The sequence below is a fragment of the Myxocyprinus asiaticus genome, chromosome 29 (genome assembly GCF_019703515.2).
Source record: "Myxocyprinus asiaticus isolate MX2 ecotype Aquarium Trade chromosome 29, UBuf_Myxa_2, whole genome shotgun sequence".
NCBI lineage: Eukaryota > Metazoa > Chordata > Actinopteri > Cypriniformes > Catostomidae > Myxocyprinus > Myxocyprinus asiaticus.
The window spans coordinates 39245557-39265233 of record NC_059372.1 but is presented as its reverse complement, the minus strand read 5'-3'; the positions used below and the strand labels follow the sequence as shown (position 1 = coordinate 39265233).

General features: G+C 39.6%; 1 protein-coding gene across 2 annotated transcripts in view; it reads left to right on the top strand.

The window, feature by feature from the left end:
• The window catches only part of LOC127420042 (histo-blood group ABO system transferase 2-like), a 53179-nt gene extending 33726 nt beyond the window's left edge, over positions 1–19453 (top strand). Inside the window, exons 2-7 of one of the 2 annotated variants that reach the window (XM_051661987.1) lie at positions 9981–10010; positions 10132–10188; positions 10322–10366; positions 17338–17370; positions 17492–17626; positions 18146–19453. In XM_051661987.1, coding sequence (XP_051517947.1) covers positions 9981–10010; positions 10132–10188; positions 10322–10366; positions 17338–17370; positions 17492–17626; positions 18146–18836 — 991 coding nt within the window. In that variant the 3' untranslated portion in view covers positions 18837–19453. Of the gene's footprint in view, positions 1–9980; positions 10011–10131; positions 10189–10321; positions 10367–17337; positions 17371–17488; positions 17627–18145 lie in introns of both variants that reach the window. The other variant, XM_051661986.1, reaches the window with a different exon arrangement.
• The last annotated feature ends 224 nt before the right edge of the window (positions 19454–19677 follow it).

The window sequence follows — 19677 nt, the reverse complement described above, 5'->3', positions numbered from 1 at the left end:
AGCTCCTTTTATACCCGTATGTCCAGGGGAGTGGCATGCAAATACCACTCGCCAATTTTCATTGGCCTTTTATCAAAGTCCAGAGGTGTCTCGGGCTCCCAAGAGTGACCCCTAGTGTCACTACATCAACACAATGTCGAGTGAGTGACAGATAGGGAACTAAGAGTTAACTTTTTGCTTTCACTCACACTTTTACAAACAGTAGCACTTCACAGTCACTTCACACACATTTTCAGACACAAATACAAACATTTTCACAAACACAGAATCTTTCACACTTTTTACAAACATAAGGCCTTTATAAACACAGAGCTCTCAAAAAATACAATAAAATTCTAAAACACAACTATGACTTCAGCCCTTCCCTTCGCTCTCCTTCTCTCAGCCACACACTCTCAATCCTGTACTCATTTACTCCCACTGTGGAAGAGAGAAACAGGTGCTTTTCTTATTTTTACATTTTGTTTCTTCATTAATGATTCTCTCCAAAAAATGATTACTAATTCCCTGTGTTTCTATTAATAATCTTTCTAATTCTATTTCTTTGCTTTTTTCGATTAGTCTCCTTTCAAATTCACTACCGGCCTGCCTCCACATTAGGATTTCTGTTTGAGGAGGAAAACAGAGATGAGAAAGAAAATGTTTCTTTTTTTTCTCTGCCTGCTCACCTAACCCTAACTTTCTCGCTCCCTCTGCTCCCAGTCAACAGCCCTCCCTCTCTTGCTCTCTCTGTCTGTTCATTCACGGTTCCCTGCACTCACACAATCAGCTTGCTGTCTTCACTCTCACTGTGTGTGTGTGTATGTGTGTGTGTGTGTGTGTGTGTGTGTGTGTGTGTGTTTGAGAGAGAGAGAGAGAGAGAGAGAGAGAGAGAGAGAAACAGAGGCTTCTCTAACTATTAATTATGTCTTTGTCAACAATTGTGTTTCTTATCCAAATCACTCTAACTACAACTTGAACGGTGTTCAGACAAGCAACAAAGCCAATGTCTCAAACATTTTAATGCTTTAAATATGTTTTTGACATCTGTTCATAATTTCCTCATTCATTTTAGAACCATTGAATATTAAACCTCATGTCTCTGTTGTTTCACAGTATATTTCTTATGAGAAAAACAATCATATAGACACATATCAGCACACTCATCCACACACTCACAGCCTGATTTCACAACATAACATATTGCAGTCAGCATAAGCAAGCACAATACAATGAACATAAACATCTCATTCAACACAACCAACATATTACGACAATGCAATTAATTTGTACACAACGCATCACACAATCAACATGTATATTTACATCAACTTATTCAACATATACATATTTACACTATTCAACACAATTTTCAAATATCAGATGTCTTAACTATCACTATACCCCTCTTGGGTAATCACGCCTACTGCGTGCTTGCCCATTCAGCCCAAAATGCAGTGCTATTTTGAGAACAAGGCCAACCATCAACGTGGGCTCCCTGTCCTCAGCCAGGTCAAAGGCCAACCATTTTGTGGGCTCCTTATCATTTACTGGTGTCACTGCACCTTGCGGTATCCACAGGTTTTTAACACTCCCCTCCTGGGAGACCTACCAATGCAGCCCATTCCCCAACTGAGAATGCGGTATCCGTAGGATTTTCATACTCCCCTCTTGGGAGACCTACCAATGCAGCCCATTCCCCTACTGAGAATGCGCTATCCGTAGGATTTTCAAAACTTGCCCATTCAGCCCTCCCAGGGGTGCAAGCAGTGCCATCCACCAAATTGTGTGCTCACCGCTTCTTTACCAGCTCAGGGGCCTCTGTCTATGCAGGCTCCTCTTCTACGCTGGCACCCCCCTGAGAGCGGTATCCGCTAAGTTTTGTGTGCACTTCAACTTATTTACAGGTCATATTTACATTTGCATGCATAGTTTTGAAACCTGGAACCCAGTTCTCTATTTTATCCAATTAATCATTTAATTAAGTTCAAGACTGGAGAGGCTCATTGAGTTATCACTGCCAAGGTCAAACTTACAATAGACCACACAAAACACCTTTTAAGCAAAATCGCTTACCTACATTTTTTGGCGCCAGTGATTTTGTGTAGTCCGTGTCAGCGAACCCGCAGCATTGCTCTCTTGGCCCCTTTCCCAGCCTCACATTGGGCGGCAAATATGCTGTGGAGCGTAAGATGCCTTTTCTTTCCTTCTCTGTAAGAAAGCTCTCGGAGTCAGGAGTTCCAGGTGTCAAAGGTTAGATTTTATTGAGCAAAACCAACAAACCCGAGATGTCAGCTGAGATCTGAATCCCTTGGTCCAGACCCTCATCTTTTATACAGTTTCATGTCTGATATTACCTCATGTGTACGCCCCTTCATTATTTTTTGGTTGTCATGGATACCGTTCACCACCACTATCTCACAAGGCCTTTGATTTCTTTTTAATGGTGGACACCTGGCTTTAGTCTATTTTTAAAAATATCTTTTTAATTAAAGTAGTATAAAAACATGACAATCTGAGCATAATACAGACACTTTGACCACTAGTTGTTTTAATCTTTATCTTCTGCTATGTTTCTCAAGGTCCGTAGCATCATTATTTTTGTTACAGCTGAATCTTTATCTTTAGCTGTGTTTCCTGTTGGGCCTCATGTATTCAGATAGAAGACAAAGGCAGGCCTAACAGTCATAAAAAACATTCCTCAAGCCCCCTCCTTCTAAGTCAGATGTTGTACTGATAAAAATCGCGCCAAAATCAAACAAAGGGAGTCCAAAACAGACTACAGATCCATGAAGCCTTGCCCTCTAAAGGATCGAGCTCTCAACTCCTATTGGATGAGGCACACCACAGAACATCCCTCAAACATGACATCATCAGGACTTCAAATAATTCTGAAATGCTTCCAAAGTGGCTTCCAGCGACTTAGTTCACCGAATACGGACGCAGCTTTTTGCTGCTCTCTGGTGCAGCCTCGTGGCATAAGGAAGTAATGTCCGACTTGAAACTGTAGCCATACAATCTCCATCTCGCTGGACGAATTGAGATTACTCTGTGTTCAACCGAACACTCTAACGGATCCGAAGGAGACCGCCGAGCAATTCGCATCTTCATCCGCTGGCCTACAGAAGTGAAGAGATTAAAGATTTCTCTTCCATCTTCAATCAAGTCGACATTTCTGAGTTCTCCGCCAGCCCGCCGAGAATCAACAGCCGTACCGCCCTCTGAGAATCAACAGCCGTACCGGGCGCCGACAATCAACAGCCGTACCGCCCGCCGACAGCGCGAGGAAACGACCTCTCGTCATCACACGAGCCTCAAGGAACCGGGTCAAAGTTAAAGGACGGAGGAAAACACATTCTACCTGTGTCCTCATGCGATTCAAGTAAGAGGTTTACATCTGGGCAGAGATAGAATATTATAGTGTGTTATTCTTGTGTTTCAAGGATTTTGCTTGTACAGTTTATGGACCGCCATGTCCGCTAATTATTAATACTCAGGGTATTAATTATCACAAATTTGTTTTGCTGTATTGTGGTCCAACCAAATTGGACTGTTGTGCATTTTCGCCATCGCGGGTGAGACAGCAACTGAGTTCATCCATTAAAGAGTCAAATAACAAGGGACTTTTACGAGCCCCGCTCGTTACGAGCACCCGCGTCTCTGAGTGATGAACACGGCTGCTTTATCTCCAGCTATCGCGAAATCAGCTTTTGGGCTGTCACTTAATCATATCTCTCTCTCTCTCTCTCTCTCTCTCTCTCTCTCTCTTTCTCTCTCTCACTAACCACACTGACACACACACACACACACACACTGTCACACACACACCTTATGTGTTATAGGATTATTTTTATTTCCATATCTAATCATATCACTGTTTAGTTTGTAGTTGTAAGTCGGAAGTTTATTGACTGCATTGTATTAATTATTAATTGATATTACTGCATAAATAAACTTTGTTTATATTACAAAGAGAAGTGTTTTGGTTTGTTTTGCATACGCCTGTGTCGTGCTGACGGGATGTCAGTGCTTGGATTCAAACCTTCATTCATTGTTTTTTTTCCCGAAAATCAATATTCTTCGGATGTCGATTTTCCTAAGAAAACAATCTAATATTGAGACTGTTTTAATATTTGGTTATTAGTCCCTGATTCCAGGGTGGTGCCCCGTCAATGTTAATCCTTATTAATATTCTATTGATTTTTGATAATTGATAATTATCTTTGATTGAATTTGAATGATCAACAAGCTAGTGTTAATTTTAATTAATGTTTCATCGACGTTAACAATTAACGACTATCTTTGATAACTGTTGATTTAAAGGATTAAAAAAAGCTAACATTGATTCTCATCAATGTTCTATTGATTTTAATAATTAATCATTATCTTTGATAATGATTAATTATTGCTAATAACCAAACTTGCTCCTAAACATAGCGCACTACATTTACTGGAGTCCCATATGAGGTTTTAATGAGTTAGATCCAATTAATTAATTTAAATATTGATTAATAACTACAGAAATAATTATTAATTATTTCTGATAGTAACACTGATCTCAACAACCAGTAAAGCCCTACATTCCCAAGGTCCATAGCATCATTATTTCTGTTGTACTGTGTGGATTTTTGCAGCATCAACACTTTTAATAACCTCAAATGCTCTCTCCTGGGTCACACAAAGTCCAGCAACCTCATATGCCCTCTCCTGGGTTACACAAAGTCCAGTAACCTCATAAGTACTTTGATATAAAAAAAATTATATACCATGATAAAGAAAAATATACTATACACTCATGTAACAGCCAGCTCACTGAACATTCATTTGACTGTCCAAGGATACTGAACGTTTTTAATTTTTTTATTTTGTGTGTGTGTGTGCTGGTTCCGCTAGAGGCTTGGAGTTTGTTTTATGGGGGAACACAACTTGCCTACAGGCAAGGCTCTGGGGCCAGATGGATTTGCCTCTGAGTTGTTTAGATATTATGCAACAGAACTGGCTCCACTTTTGCTAGAAGTTTATACAGAATCATTAAAGAATGGCAAGCTTCCCCCAACCATGACGCAAGCCTGGATCAGTCTGATTCTTAAAAAGGACAAAGATCCTAAGCGAGCGTAAGAGTTACTGTCCAATTTCCCTGATCCAGCTAGATGTTAATTTTGGCTAATCAATTAAGTAAAGTTATGACATCTCTTATACATACAGATCAGGTGGGGGTTTTTCGGGGCCACAGCTTTCCTGATAACATTAGGTATTTCATCAATATCATGTGGTCAGTGGTGAATGATCAGGCTCCAGTCGCTGCCATCTCACTTGACGCCAAAAAGGCGTTTGATATGGTAGAATGGGATTATCTTTTTATGATTTTGGAAATGTATGGGTTTAGGAGTACGTTTATTAGATGGATTAAGATTTATAGACACCTGGTAGGGAGAAGTGGTGGCTCAGTGGTTAAGGCTCTGGGTTACTGACCAGAAGGTCAGGGGTTCAAGCCCCAGCACTGCCAAGATGCCACTGTTGACCCTTGAGCAAGGCCCTTGACCCTATCTGCTCCAGGGGTGCTATATCATGGCTGACCCTGCACTCTGACCTCAGCTTAGCTGGGATATGTGAAAAAAAAAAAGAATTTCACTGTATATGTGCAAATGTACAATGTGTGATAAATAAATATAATTATAAAAAAAAATTATAGCAGCAGTACAAACAAATGGATTAATTTCAGATTATTTTACTCTGGATAGGGGCACCTGGCAGGGTTGCCCTCTTTCCCCATTATTGTTCTGTCTTTCCCTGGAGCCATTAGCAGCCGCGATAAGAAAGGAGGATGATTTTCCAGGGGTGATGGCAGGAGGTGTGGTGCATAAGCTTCTGCTTTACGCAGATGATATTCTATTATTCGTCTCCGACCCTTCTAGATCTATGCCTTGCCTCCACAGAATTATTAATTCCTTTTCTAAATTCTCGGGATATAGAGTTAATTGATCTAAATCTGAAGCTTTGGCTCTGACAGCGTATTGTCCGATAATGACTTTTCAGCCGGATGCCTTTCTGTGGCCCAAACAGGGCAATAAGTATTTGGGTATTTTATTCCCAGCAAATTTGTGTGATTTAGTTAGTTAATTTTGACCCTTTAATAAAAAGGTTTTCGAGCGATGTGGGCAGGTGGGCTTCATTACATTTATCTATGATTGGAAAGGTTAATTTTATTAAAATTAAGTGTATTCCAAAATTCAACTACCTGCTACAGTCTCTCCCTATAGATGTCCCCTCTCTTATTTCAAGCAATTTGATAGCACAGTGAAGTCCTTCATTTGGAATAGGAAATGTCCCAGATTGCATTTCAGTAAGCTGCATAGGCTGATCGACAAAGGTGGGCTAGGCCTACCCAAGATTTTGTTTTATTATTATGCGTTTGGTTTCAGACATTTTGCTCATTGGTCCCTTCCACCTGAGAGAGCCCCTCCCTGGTTTTGTATTGAACAGGAAGTTCTTGCCCGATTTCGCCATTGCAAAGACTTTCTATCAAACTAACTGGAGAAGTTAAATTACACCCCGTTATCTTGCATTTGCACTCAGTAAGGAGAAAAGTGTCCAGAGTGTTTAATTCAGACATTTATTTAAATGTTGCCTCGAGCTTATGGCTGAACCCCAAATTATGTTTTAATAAATCCCCTTTCTGCTGGTCAGAGTGGATTGTGAGGGAGGTTAACACACTCTGTGACCTATATGAGAGTGGAGTGTTGAGATCCTTTGAAAATTTGGTTCAACATTTTGGGATTCCCAGATCTCAGTTCTTTAGGTATTTACAGCTGCGCCACTTGCTCTGTATTATTTTTGGGAGTAGCATACACCCCCCTAAAGCAGCAGATACTCTGGGAGTGATGATTACTGCTTTTGGAAAAGGTAATGAGGCATCAGTGTATTACTTCCTGCTAATTTAGAGTCTGGGGGACAACACTGGGATGTTGTTGGGGGCCAGGGTGGGGTTGGGGATTGGGAGGGGTAATAGTGGGGGTTAATTGTTGATTCTGTGTATATAAACTCAGCAAAAATCTGCTTCAACTGCTTTTATTTTCAGCAAACTCAACATGTGTAAATATTTGTATGAACATAAAAAGATTCAACAACTAAGACATAAATTTAACAATTTCACAGACATGTGACTAACAGAAATGGAATAATGTGTCGCTGAACAAAGGGGGGGTCAAAATCAAAAGTAACAGTTAGTATCTGGTGTGGCCACCAGCTGCATTAAGCACTGCAGTGCATCTCCTCCTCATGGACTGCACCAGATTTGCCAGTTCTTGCTGTGAGATGTTACCCCACTCTTCCACCAAGGCACTTGCAAGTTCCTGGACATTTCTGGGGGGAATGGCCCTGGCCCTAGCCCTCACCCTCCGATCCAACAGGTCCCAGACATGCTCAATGGGATTGTGATCCGGGCTCTTCGCTGGCCATGTAAAAACACTGACATTCCTGTTTTGCAGGAAATCATGCACAGAACGAGCAATACGGCTGGTGGCATTGTCATGTTGGAGGGTCATATCAGGATGAGCCTGTAGGAAGGGTACCACATGAGGGAGGAGGATGTCTTCCCTGTAATGCACAGCATTGAAATTGCCTGCAATGACAACAAGCTCAGTCCGATGATGCTGTGACATACCGCCCCAGACCATGATGGACCCTCCATCTCCAAATCTATCTCGCTTAAGAGTACAGGCCTCGGTGTAATGATCATTCCTTCGACGATAAACGCAAGTCTGACCATCACGCCTGGTGAGACAAAACTGTGACTTGTAAGTGAAGAGCATTTTTTGCCAGTCCTGTCTGGTCCAGCGAAGGTGGGTTTGTGTCCATAGGCAATGTTGTTGTCGGTGATGTCTGGCAAGGACCTGCCTTACAACAGGCCTACAAGCCCTCAGTCCAGCCTCTCTCAGCCTATTGCGGACAGTCTGTGCACTGATGGAGTGATTGTTCATTCCTGGTGTAACTCAGGCAGTTGTTGTTGCCATCCTGTATCTGTCTCGCAGGTGTGATATTCGGATGTATCGATCCTGTGCAGGTGTTGTTACATGTGGTCTGCCACTGCGAGGATGATCAGCTGTCCTTCCTGTCTCCTGGTAGTGCTGTCTTAGGCATCTCACAGTACGGACATTGCAATTTATTGCCCTGGCCATATCTGCAGTCCTCATGCCTCCATGCAGCATGCCTAAGGCACGTTCACACAGATGAGCAAGAACCCTGGGCATCTTTCTTTTAGTGCTTTTCAGAGTCAGTAGAAAGATCTCTTTAGTGTCCTAAGTTTATATAAATGTGACCTTAATTGCCTACCGTCTGAAAGCTGTTAGTGTCTTAACGACCGCTCCACAGGTGCATGTTCATGAATTGTTTATGGTTCATTGAACAAGCATGGAGAACATTGTTTAAACCCTTTACAATAAAGATCTGTAAAGTTATTTGGATTTTTACAAAATTATCTTTAAAATACAGTGTCCTGAAAAGGGACGTTTCTTTTTTTGCTGAGTTTGTTTTGTTTTTCTGTGTTCAATATGTGAATCAATAAAACAATTGTTAATCTGAAAAAATAGAGAAGATGCTTCAGTGCACTGAATAAACTGCTTTTGTGAGGAAACAGCTAACCACTTAATGAACTGACTGCCTGTCCGCTAGTCTTTAACATGTTCTACACTAAACGGTCCTTTTGGAGTGAGCAATGTGTTGAGTTTACTACAATAAAATAAAATTGCTGTTTTATAAGAGAAGTCATGGATAATATGTGTCAGTTTACGACTCTTCCCATCCATTTGTATGGTATCCACTAACAGGAACATGTTGAAGACTGAATGTTACGCTCTTTCCTATGGTAGAGTCACAGAGGTTGGTATCTCAGTATAACCACGCTTGCTCTGCTGTCAATCCAACAATCCCCTCATGAGCATGGCTCACAACTTCGATTGGAATGAATAACCACATGCCAGTGGACATGTACAGTAGAAAAAAAAAACTTGATCCAGGTGTGAATGGCTCCATATGAATCCATTGTTTCACTTTAAATCTTCATGGTGGAGAGAAATCAGGTTTGGTGTGAAATGGCCTTTACATGAAATCTGTATCAAGAATGGAAGATAAATACACCGATTGTGTACTGCAACTATGCTGAGTTACCTGAGCCACTGTTTTTGCCTAAATAGTCCTGGTAAAATAATTATAATAATAATAAATATATTTTCTTTTCTGGCATTTTATGGCCTGTTGGAACAGATTGTAATGACTAATTACTTTAAGCACACACCCATTTCATGGGTGTAGACAACAAAACATTTCATTGCATTCCAGTTAATGTCTTACTAACATCAGCATGTTTGCCAACTGGATTCTTGAGTGTTTTGTTGTCATTATATGTACTGAATTATCACTTTTGTGCTTTGCCTTTAAAAAGTTTATCTGATGTGTAGACCCACATCAGATAAACTTTTTAAAGGCAAAGCACAAAATGAAAGTACATAGAAGGACAACAAAACACTCAAGAATCCAAAACACTTCTGTGCTTTTTTTCATGTGCTTTTTTTTAACATGTTCTGTGCTCATTTTGAGGAAAAATCTGGAAATTTTGTGGACTAAGAAACAGTACCACACTCCTCAGCCTAAATATTCAATAAACTGATGCAATTCCACTTAGGGTTGCCACCTGTCCATAAAATATGGGATTGTCCCGTATCTAATCAATACGGTACGTGATTTGTCCCGTATTTAAGGTAGTCCGATGGTGTCACCACAAAATCAGTCAAGATCATTAATTTAACCTTGATATTTGTTGGAAATTTTGCCTATGGTGAGTAAGGGACCATCTGAAAAAGTCCTCACATTGTGTTAAAACTGTGAGGAGTGTGGTTAGGGGCCATCTGAAAACTTCAACCAGCAGCACTGAGAATGAGTGAACAATCACATATCTATCATATAAGATCTTGCTTATGGAGTTATTCTGTTCCTTTACCTCACAGGGTGTGTTACCTGGGCTACAACCAAGAGAGGTGAGTTTGGTACAACTACACATATCAGCTTAAACACACCCACCATTACCAACCACCAGCTATAACTATCCACCTGAGAATGATGCAATGCTGAAAAAATTATCTTGTTGCTGTTTTTTAGTTACAGAAAACAACAAACACAGACAACGGATCCAAGCATTGTCAAGAACATATTGATGTAATTCATATACACATACATGCACTCTCTTTTCAACATACAAACACCTGCACACACTCATGTACAAATTAATATATAATAAAACACAAGGCTAACAATAATGTAAGTAAGAGTCATGTTATGTTTTTATCAGGTCAGAGGAGAAGCATAAGAACTTGGGATTGCAATCATCGCCAGGGTGTGTAAGACTTTGTACATTTCATTGTGTTGTAATAGTACTTAGCATTTTACACAACTTTCCTTTAACATAGATTTAAGATCAGTCAATTGTGATTTCAACCTTTTTTAAATCAAGTGCAGACCCTCATCCAATGAATTGCCGAGAGCTGACACCTCACAGTTATAAGTGGTTAAAGATGAATTGTGTACTTCTGTTTTTAAAATACTTTCTCCTATTCCAGTTTAGTGTGCAGATATAAGACCTCTTTAATTTATAACTTTAAGTAAACTTGGTTGACCTCCCCCGAAAAAGGTAAAAAAAAATAGGCTCAATCAATGGCGTGAGTTTAGGGCAGGACTATACAACCAATGGCAGACAGGGGAAGTACTCTGGGAAACCTGTTTGAAAACGGCAATTACGTTTGGTTCTGCGGTTGGTGCAGAAATTACTTCACCTTTAAAGATGACTACTGCTCTTGGAAGAAATAAAAATATTCTTGGTTCCTGGTTGTTTTTATTGTTATTGTTCTTAATATAGTAGTGCTTCCAAAAGCTGATAACCAGTGAGAGGTTAGTGATGACCTTGCCTCCTCACTTCCTGGACTTCAGGTTGTAGTTTAAGTCTGCATTGACTCCTATGTCCATAAAAAACATATAATAATAATAATAATAATAATAATAATTAATTTATATAGCTCCTTTCCAGAGCTCAAGGACACTTCAAATTTTTCACATTTTAGTGAAGTTTAAACAAAATTTTAAACTTTTGTATAGTTTAAAGGTGCACTCAGTATCTTTTGTCTTTGTGTCATGTTGGACTTACACTGACACTTGGTGGCTTGAATGCAGCATCGTTTACAATCAATAGTTTTCAGTTTCAGATGCCATTATAGAAATTTAATATTCACAGTCAGCCATGATTACTTTCATCAATGAGTGAAAGTGTCAAATAACAGGACAGTTACTGAGATTAAGCAGGTAGTATTCGGCTGGTCATGTGATTCTAACATGGCAGCCCTCAGTTACTGAGATTAAGCGAGTAGTATTCGGCTGGTTGTGTGATTCTAACATGGCAGAGTGAGACCCTCTCCATGTAGAATAAAACTGCTTTTATAAGGTTACTGATATGACTAGAGTATTTTAATGTGAGTGCCCATGATTTCCTACATATATTGAAAAATTACAATTCATGTCTTTATGAGTTAAACCTTTTAATAAGGATAAAATTACTGAGTGCACCTTTAAACAAACAAACAAAAATAAAAACAATAATAGAAACAGTATTAAACACAGGAATATATAAGTGAAGAACAACGTCAGACAGAAGATCAGAAAAAAGCTGACGTGACACTATGCGAGGGTCAGACGTGTAAACGACGAGCTCTGCGCACTTTGCTAGTTTTTAATTATTTTATGTCATAAACTGGTGAGAGTCAATACACCCTGCTACATATCTGTTCTTTGAAGTCAACATGGCAAAGAATTCAATATCCTCGGGCTCTGGAGATATTAAAAGACACTTACATGCTCAAGCTGAAACCTCTGACAGGCCTGCAGACCAAGGACTCTGTTTGGACAGTGCAGCAGGAGAAATCCAGCGGCAACTAGCGAGCATGTCTGTGATGCTGATGAAAGTTGTAGCTGACTTAGAGGATCTTGCTGTAATACGTCGATCAATTACTGCAATGGAAATAAAATTCTCTAAGTTAGTTACAAGAATCGGGAACGTCGAGAGACGTATCGATTATCTGGAGTCATCGAAGAGGGAATTAGCAGCTAATCCGCTAGCAACCAAGGCAGATTTATAACATGTTTTAGAAAAACTGGAGGATTTAGAGAATCGTAGCCAGCGAAATAACATCTGAATTGTTGGAATTCCTGAGCATGAAGAAGGCAGAGATATGGTGAAATTCCTAGAAGAGATCTTCCCGAGTCTGCTCGACATAACAGGCAATAAGCTGGAAATCGAGCGAGCTCACAGAGTCCCGGCTCGCAGATCCGCAGAGGGAGACAGGCCCTGATCAGTTCTGGCCAAATTTCTGAGATCATCCAATAAAGATCTTGTGTTGCGCGAGGCGAGGAGTAAAGGAAATCTTTCTTGGAAGAACCACAGCATTGTCTTGTTCCCAGATTGTTTCAAGGAATGCAAGAAACTCTTACATCAGCGGAAGAACACTTTTGCTCTGATGTTTCTGGCTAAATTGATAATAGAAACTAGGGATGGCTGCAAAATATTTACATGCCCACAAGAAGCGATGTCTTTCATAAAATCAATGGACTGAGGAAGTCATGGTGTGTTTCTCACGTGCCTCCGTGTGGGCTGTTTCGCTGAATATACTCTTGACCGTCCAAGGAAGCTGGGCGCCTTTTTTGTTTCTTTTTGTGCTGGTTCCACCTAGCGGCTGGAGTTTGTTTTGTGGAATAACACTCCTTCGGGACAGTTGTGAATGAATCTGCTCATTATTTGTGCTTATGCCTCCTATTGGATGGTGTGTGTTTCGTGGAGTATTTTTTTGCAGGACATTGGAATGATTACGTAATTTGCTGCACTTATGAAACAGCCGGCTCACTGAACATTCGTTTGACTGTCCGATGAAACTGAATGGCTTTTTTTCTTCTTTTTGTGCTTGTTCCGCAAGTGGCTGGAATTTGTTTTGTGGAGGAACACACCTTCGAGACTGTGAATTAATCTACGCGTTATTTGTGTTTATTCTGCCTATTGGAGTTTGTTTTATAAAATATTTTCTGTTATGTAATTCTGTCTTGTAGAATCTGTATAGAAGCACCGGACTTGAACAATCCGCCGGCAAAGTTGTCGCGGGGACTCTCGTTGACGTACATGGACTGTTTGAGTTTAGAGGGATGGACGGTGGTTGGCGCTGTCGTGCACAGGGTGTGGTCTTTATAATTGTATTTTTTACAAACAATCTGTTTTTTCTCATATGTCAAAATGTCAAATGTTATTATGAGTGGATTGTCTCTCTCCACATGGAATGTGAATGGGTTGGGGCACCCCATAAAAAGAAGGAAGGTTATTTATTTTCTTAAACATAAGAAATATGATATTGTGTTTCTTCAAGAAACACATCTTTTCCCTCAGGAAGCTAACAATTTGGGAGGATATGGGGTGGACATGTTTTCTTTAATGCTGGCTCAAGTAAGAGCAGGGGGGTCATTACATTGATAAGTAAACAACTGCAATTCAAATGTCTCAAACAGATTAAAGATAAATTAGGAAGGGTCATTATTGTTTTAGGCTGATATTTATGCACCTAACGTTGATGATCAGGGCTTTTTTATAGATCTTGAAGGGATGTTGCAAGCCGTTGGCACCCCTCATGATATAATATTGGGAGTAGACTTTAATCTATTGATGGACTCAGTCCTCAAATCTTGGTCTTACATATATTTGGAGACTTTTGAACCTGTCTGGTAGAGACTATATATTTTTTCATCAGTCCATAATTTCATCTATTGTTGATTGCTCAGTTGGAAACATCTTAGTCTCAGATCACGCCATGGTGAGTTTAGAGGTGTTGCCACATATGGAGAAAAAGAAATCATATAGTTGCCGCTTTAATGTATCCCTTTTGCAAAATCCTGATTTCCAACAAATGTTAAAGACTGAAATCAGTGTTTATATGGAGACCAACTGGTCCTCAGTATCCTCTGTGGACGTGGCTTGGGAGGCACTTAAGGCAGTTCTTAGGGGTCGGATCATACAGTATGCCTCATTCATCAAAAAATCCAAAGCACGAGAAATCGTGGAGTTGGAAGTGAATATTAAAAGTACAGAGACAGAACTGAAGCGCTGAATGTCGTCTGATGGCCTCAGAGAATTGACCCGATTGAAATAGAGATATAATACTATTTTGTCAAGGAAGGTGGAGTTTTGGTTATTTAGGGCAAGACAGTCATATTTGGAGTCAGGGGACAAAGCAGGGAAGCTTTTGGATAGATATATAAAGCAGAGAGAATCTTTTTCTACCATTCCCTCAGTGAAATCTGCTGTTGGTGAAATATTTACCTCGGCCATTGATATTAATAATGCTTTTAAAGAATTCTATCTTGATATTTACAGTTCCACGTCTTTGTCTTTTGATGAAGATTTTAGAAACTTTGTGGAACCATTAGATCTCCCTAAACTGATGACTGAGCAAAAAAATTATCTTGATTCTGAGATAACCTTGGAGGAGCTTGATGAGGTAATTAAAGCCCTGCCTACAGGGCCAGACGTATTTTCCACTGAATTTTTTTTTAGATCTTATGCAACAGAACTGGCTCCACTTTTATTAGAAGTTTATACGGAATCATTAAAGAATGGAAAGCTTCTGCCAACCATGACACAAGACCAGATCAGTCTGATTCTTAAAAAGGACAAAGATCCAAGCGAGTGTAAGAGTTACTGTCCAATTTCCCTGATCCAGCTAGATGTTAAAAATTTGTCAAAAATTCTGGCTAACTAATTAAGTTATGACATCTTTTGTACATATAGATCAGGTGGGGTTTATTTGGGGTCACAGCTCTTCTGATAACATTAGGCGTTTCATCAATATCATGTGGTCAGTGGTGAATGATCAGACTCCGGTCGCTGCCATCTCACTTGACGCCGAAAAGGCGTTTGATATGGTAGAATGGGATTATCTTTTTAAGATTTTGAAAAAGGTACGGGTTAGGGAATACTGGAGTTTTCCATCAAAAACTCCAGTAATCCATCAAAAATATTGATGGATTAAGACACCCGGTAGCGGCGGTACAAACAAATGGATTAATTTCAGATTATTTTACTCTGGGTAGGGGCACCCGGCAAGATTGCCCTCTTTCCCCATTATTATTCTGTCTTGCCCTGGAAACATTAGCAGCTGCGATAAGAAAGGAAGGTGATTTTCAAGGGGTGGTGGCGGGAGGTATGGCACATAAACCTATGCTTTACGCAGATTATATTCTATTATTCATCTCCGACCCCACTAGATTTATACCTTGCCTCCACAGAATTATTATTTCCTTTTCTAAATTCTCAGGATACAGAGTTAATTGGTCTAAATCTGAAGCTTTGGCTCTGACAGCGTATTGCCCAGTAATGGCTTTTCAGCTGGGTGCTTTCCAGTGGCCCAAACAGGGCATTAAATATTTGGGCATTTTATTACCAGCAAAATTGTGTGATTTAGTTAGAGTTAATTTTGACCCCTTAATAAAAAGGTTTTCAAGCAATGTGGACAGGTGGGCTTCATTACATTTATCTATAATTGGGAAAGTTAATGTTATTAAAATGAATTGTATTCCAAAATTCAACTACCTGCTACAGTCTCTCTCTGTAGATGTCCCCCTCTCTTATTTCAAACAATTTGATAGTATAGCGAAGTCCTTCATTTGGAATGGTAAGCATCCCAGATTACATTTCAATAAGTTACATAGGTCGAATGACAAAGGTGGGCTAGGCTTACCCAAGATTTTGTTTTATTATTATGCATTCAGTCTCAGACATTTGGCCCATTGGTCACTTCCACCTGAGAGAGCCCCTCCCTGGTTCTGTATTGAACAGGAAGTTCTTGCCCCATTTTGCCATTGCAAAGCCTTTCTATCAAACTAATCGAAGTTAAGTTACACCTCGTTATCTCGCATTTGCACTCAGCATGAACAAAATTGTCCAGACTGTTTAATTCGGAGATTTATTTAAATGGTGCCTCCAGTATTTGGCAGAATCCAAAATTATGTATTGATAAGTCCCCTTTCTGCTGGTCAGAGTGGATTGTGAGGGGGGTTACTGCACTTGGTGACCTATATGAGAGTGGAGTGTTGAGATCTTTTGAAAATATGGTTCAACATTTTAGGATTCACAGATTTCAGCTCTTTAGGTATTTACAGCTGTGCCACCTGCTCTGTACTATTTTTGGGGGTAGAATACATCCCCCTAAAGTGGCAGATACTCTGGAAGTAGTGATTACTGCTTTTGGAAAAGGCTATGAGGCATCAGTGTATTACTCCCTGCAAATTCAGATTCTGGGGGGACAGAGCTTCAACTTCGCTCAAAAGATCATGGGAGAAAGATCTAAACTTGGTATTGGAGGAGGGAGTGTGGGCTAGGATTCTAAAAAAACATCAAGTCTATATCTAGAGATGCAAGGGTGCGCCTTATGCAATTTAAGATTTTACATAGATTCTATTGGACCCCCTCTAGATTGTATAGGCTTGGTCTTAAAGACACACCCACCTGCTGGCATTGCCAATCAGAAGATGGAGACACAGCTCATGTTTTTTGGTGGTGTATTAAGATACAAGAATTCTGGTTGAGGGTCCAGAGTTTTATGGGCAATGTATTAGTTACTCAAATCTCATTTTGCCCCAGACTCTGTATTTTAGGTGATGGGGCAGTCATTGATGTAGGGGATAAGTACAGGAAGAATTGAATCCTGGCCGGTGTTATGAAAACGACAGGTTATCCTTAGAGGATGGAAGTCAGCTGGAGCCCCCTCGTTTCGTGAGTGGTACGAGGATATGGGCAGGGTAGCAGCTTTGGAAGAGTTGTCATATAGAAGGCTAGGCAACATGGATTTGTTCATCAGGAGGTGGGGCGACTATTTGGCCTTTTTGGAGGGCTCTCGGGGAGGGGCAGTTGAGGGAGACGTGTTGTTTTAAATGTGTGTGTTGTAGCCTTTTTTTATTTATTTATTTATTTATTTTTTTAAAGTATTTTTTATTTTATTTGATGTATTTCTAAACATTTTCTACTGTTTTATTGTCTGTTTGTGTGTCTTTGTCAATTGCATTTGACCACTGGGGTATCTGTTTTATTGGGTGGTGGGTTAATGTTCGGGAGGGAGGGTTGTAAATAATATAATGTGATTCCAAATATTCTGTTATTTTTTATATATGTTATATGGAATCAATAAAATTATTAATAAAAAAAGAAAACAGAGATCAACAATTTTCAGGGGAGGAGCAGAATACATTAAGAAAAGGTGTGTTTTCCTTTCTGCATTTGTGTTACAGGTTTTTGTACAGTCAGCCCAGTCTCCTGGTGGGGTGAGTATTATGTGTTTGCAAGGCCAGTAAAACTGGGGCTAAAACAGGTTGGTACTGCAGTTTTCATTTATGGGTGCAATGATTACAGCTCTGTGTGTTTGTTTTTGTGTGTTTAAAGCAGTCGTACAGATGTTGTTTCTGTGACACCATGGTTGGCTCCAATTGTTTGGGAAGGGACCTTTGATTCCAGTCTAATAGACTCTATGTACAAAAAAAAAAACATCACCATAGCGACCACAGTCTTCGCTTTGGGAAAGTAAGTGCCACATTACACCTCTCTTTCTCTCTCTCTCTCTATCAGTCCTTCTTTTTTCCCCTCTCTTTTATTTATTTTTTATTTATTGCCCCCCGTAAGTACAACTTTAATTTAAAATGATACTGTATATTCTGAGGTATTGTGAATGATTCTTGTGTTAGGGGGTTGACAAAATCATATCAATGCACTAAAACTTCATGATCCTTGTTATCGAATCCAACTCTGGGTGATTTTGCAATCTGATAAATTTGGCAATTTTGTCTTTATCTTTAGTATAGATATCCAGTAAATCTACTGTACATCTAGTTACTTACTACTAAGTACTAAGTGCCTTAGAGAACAGAACTCTGAATACCTGTATATTTCAAATATTTGAAACTTTGATCAACTTGGTGATTATTTCATTATCAGTTAAGTAAATGTTAATATAAATTTTGCTTTTGTTGTTTGTTTCCCAGAAATGATAATGGGTAGAATTGATAAATTTACTGAAATACCACCCCTGTTATTTTCCTCTAGATACACACGTTTTCTTAAAGAATTTCTGGAGTCAGCAGAGCAACATTATTTTGTCGGATATCGAGTGCGTTATTACCTGTTTACAGATCGACCAGAAGAGGTTCCTGAAATAAAGTTGGGTGAAGAACATTATCTTACGATACTGAAGGTCCCGAGTATGGACAGATGGCAAGACATCAGTATGGGCAGGATGGAAATATTGGAAAAACTAACCAAGAGTGAACTGGCCAGCGAGGCAGACTACATTTTCTGCCTTGATGTGGACGCAAAGTTCTATGGCCCCTGGGGTGTGGAGACTTTAGGTCGTCTAGTAGCTGTGATACACCCTTGGTTCTATGGTTACCCACGGGACCAATTCACATATGAACGTAGGCCAGAGTCACAAGCATTCATTCCAGCTGGGGAAGGGGATTATTATTACACTGCTGCTGCGTTTGGTGGCACTTTCAAAGAAGTACATGAACTCACCAAATACTGCCGCGAACAGCAGAGCATTGATGCATCTAAGGCCACTGAGGCAATATGGCACGATGAGTCTCACTTGAATAAGTACTTACTTTATAATAAACCTAGTAAGTTGCTCTCACCTGAATATCTGTGGCGGGACATCAGTATGAGGACCAGCCAAGTGAAAGTCATTCGCTTATCTCATGTAGCTAAAAATAATGAGGAGGTTCGCCAAAATGCATAGCAACTGTTTCCAATGACATTAATTAGCCACATGGACATGTTGGGTGACCTCACATGCCTCCAGAAATACATTGCGAATCTCGGATATGTTAACAGGTAAAACTGATAACAGGGAAGGCACAGAAATTCTTGGAAACTCACAGACATTCACGTGGACAATTATGTTATGAGGCACCAAGAACCAAATCTGCCTTGAATAGACAAAAATGCTAAATTGTTATGTAATTTTTTTTTTCTTTGTACATTATTTTTCAATTCATTGTGCAACCAAAAAACAATCTGAATTTCTTCCTCTTGGTTTTATGCATTTGATTTAGCCTGGCTTTAAATTACACAAGTTTCTCTGGTACTGACTCAGAACCTTACATCTCAAAAAGAAAGAATAGAAAGAGATTTTATTAGTATTTTTCATGTCCAACTTTATAAATAATCTGGGATCTGCTGGGTTTCTAGCTATTATAGTCAAATTCAGGATGTAAGTACAATGAAGGGTTTATTTTGAGGAATTTCATTTTAGGGAGGAATTCCTTTTTTATCACTCAGGTTTTTTACATTAAACTACATTAAACAAGCAATATTTAAAATAAAAAACCTCATGCTTTTGTTGTTTGTTCTTTTGACTCTTTCTTTGAATAATAAGGAAATTACTCCTATAAAGACTCCCTTTGCAAACAATTAATGGATAGTTCACCCAAAAATGATAATTCTCTCATTATTTTCTTACCCTCGTGTTGTTCCAATCCCATATGGCTTTCTTTCTTCTGTGAAACTATAAAATGAGATGTTAGGTAAAATGTTAGCCTCAGTCACCTTTCACTTTCGTTGTATCTTTTTTCCTCCAT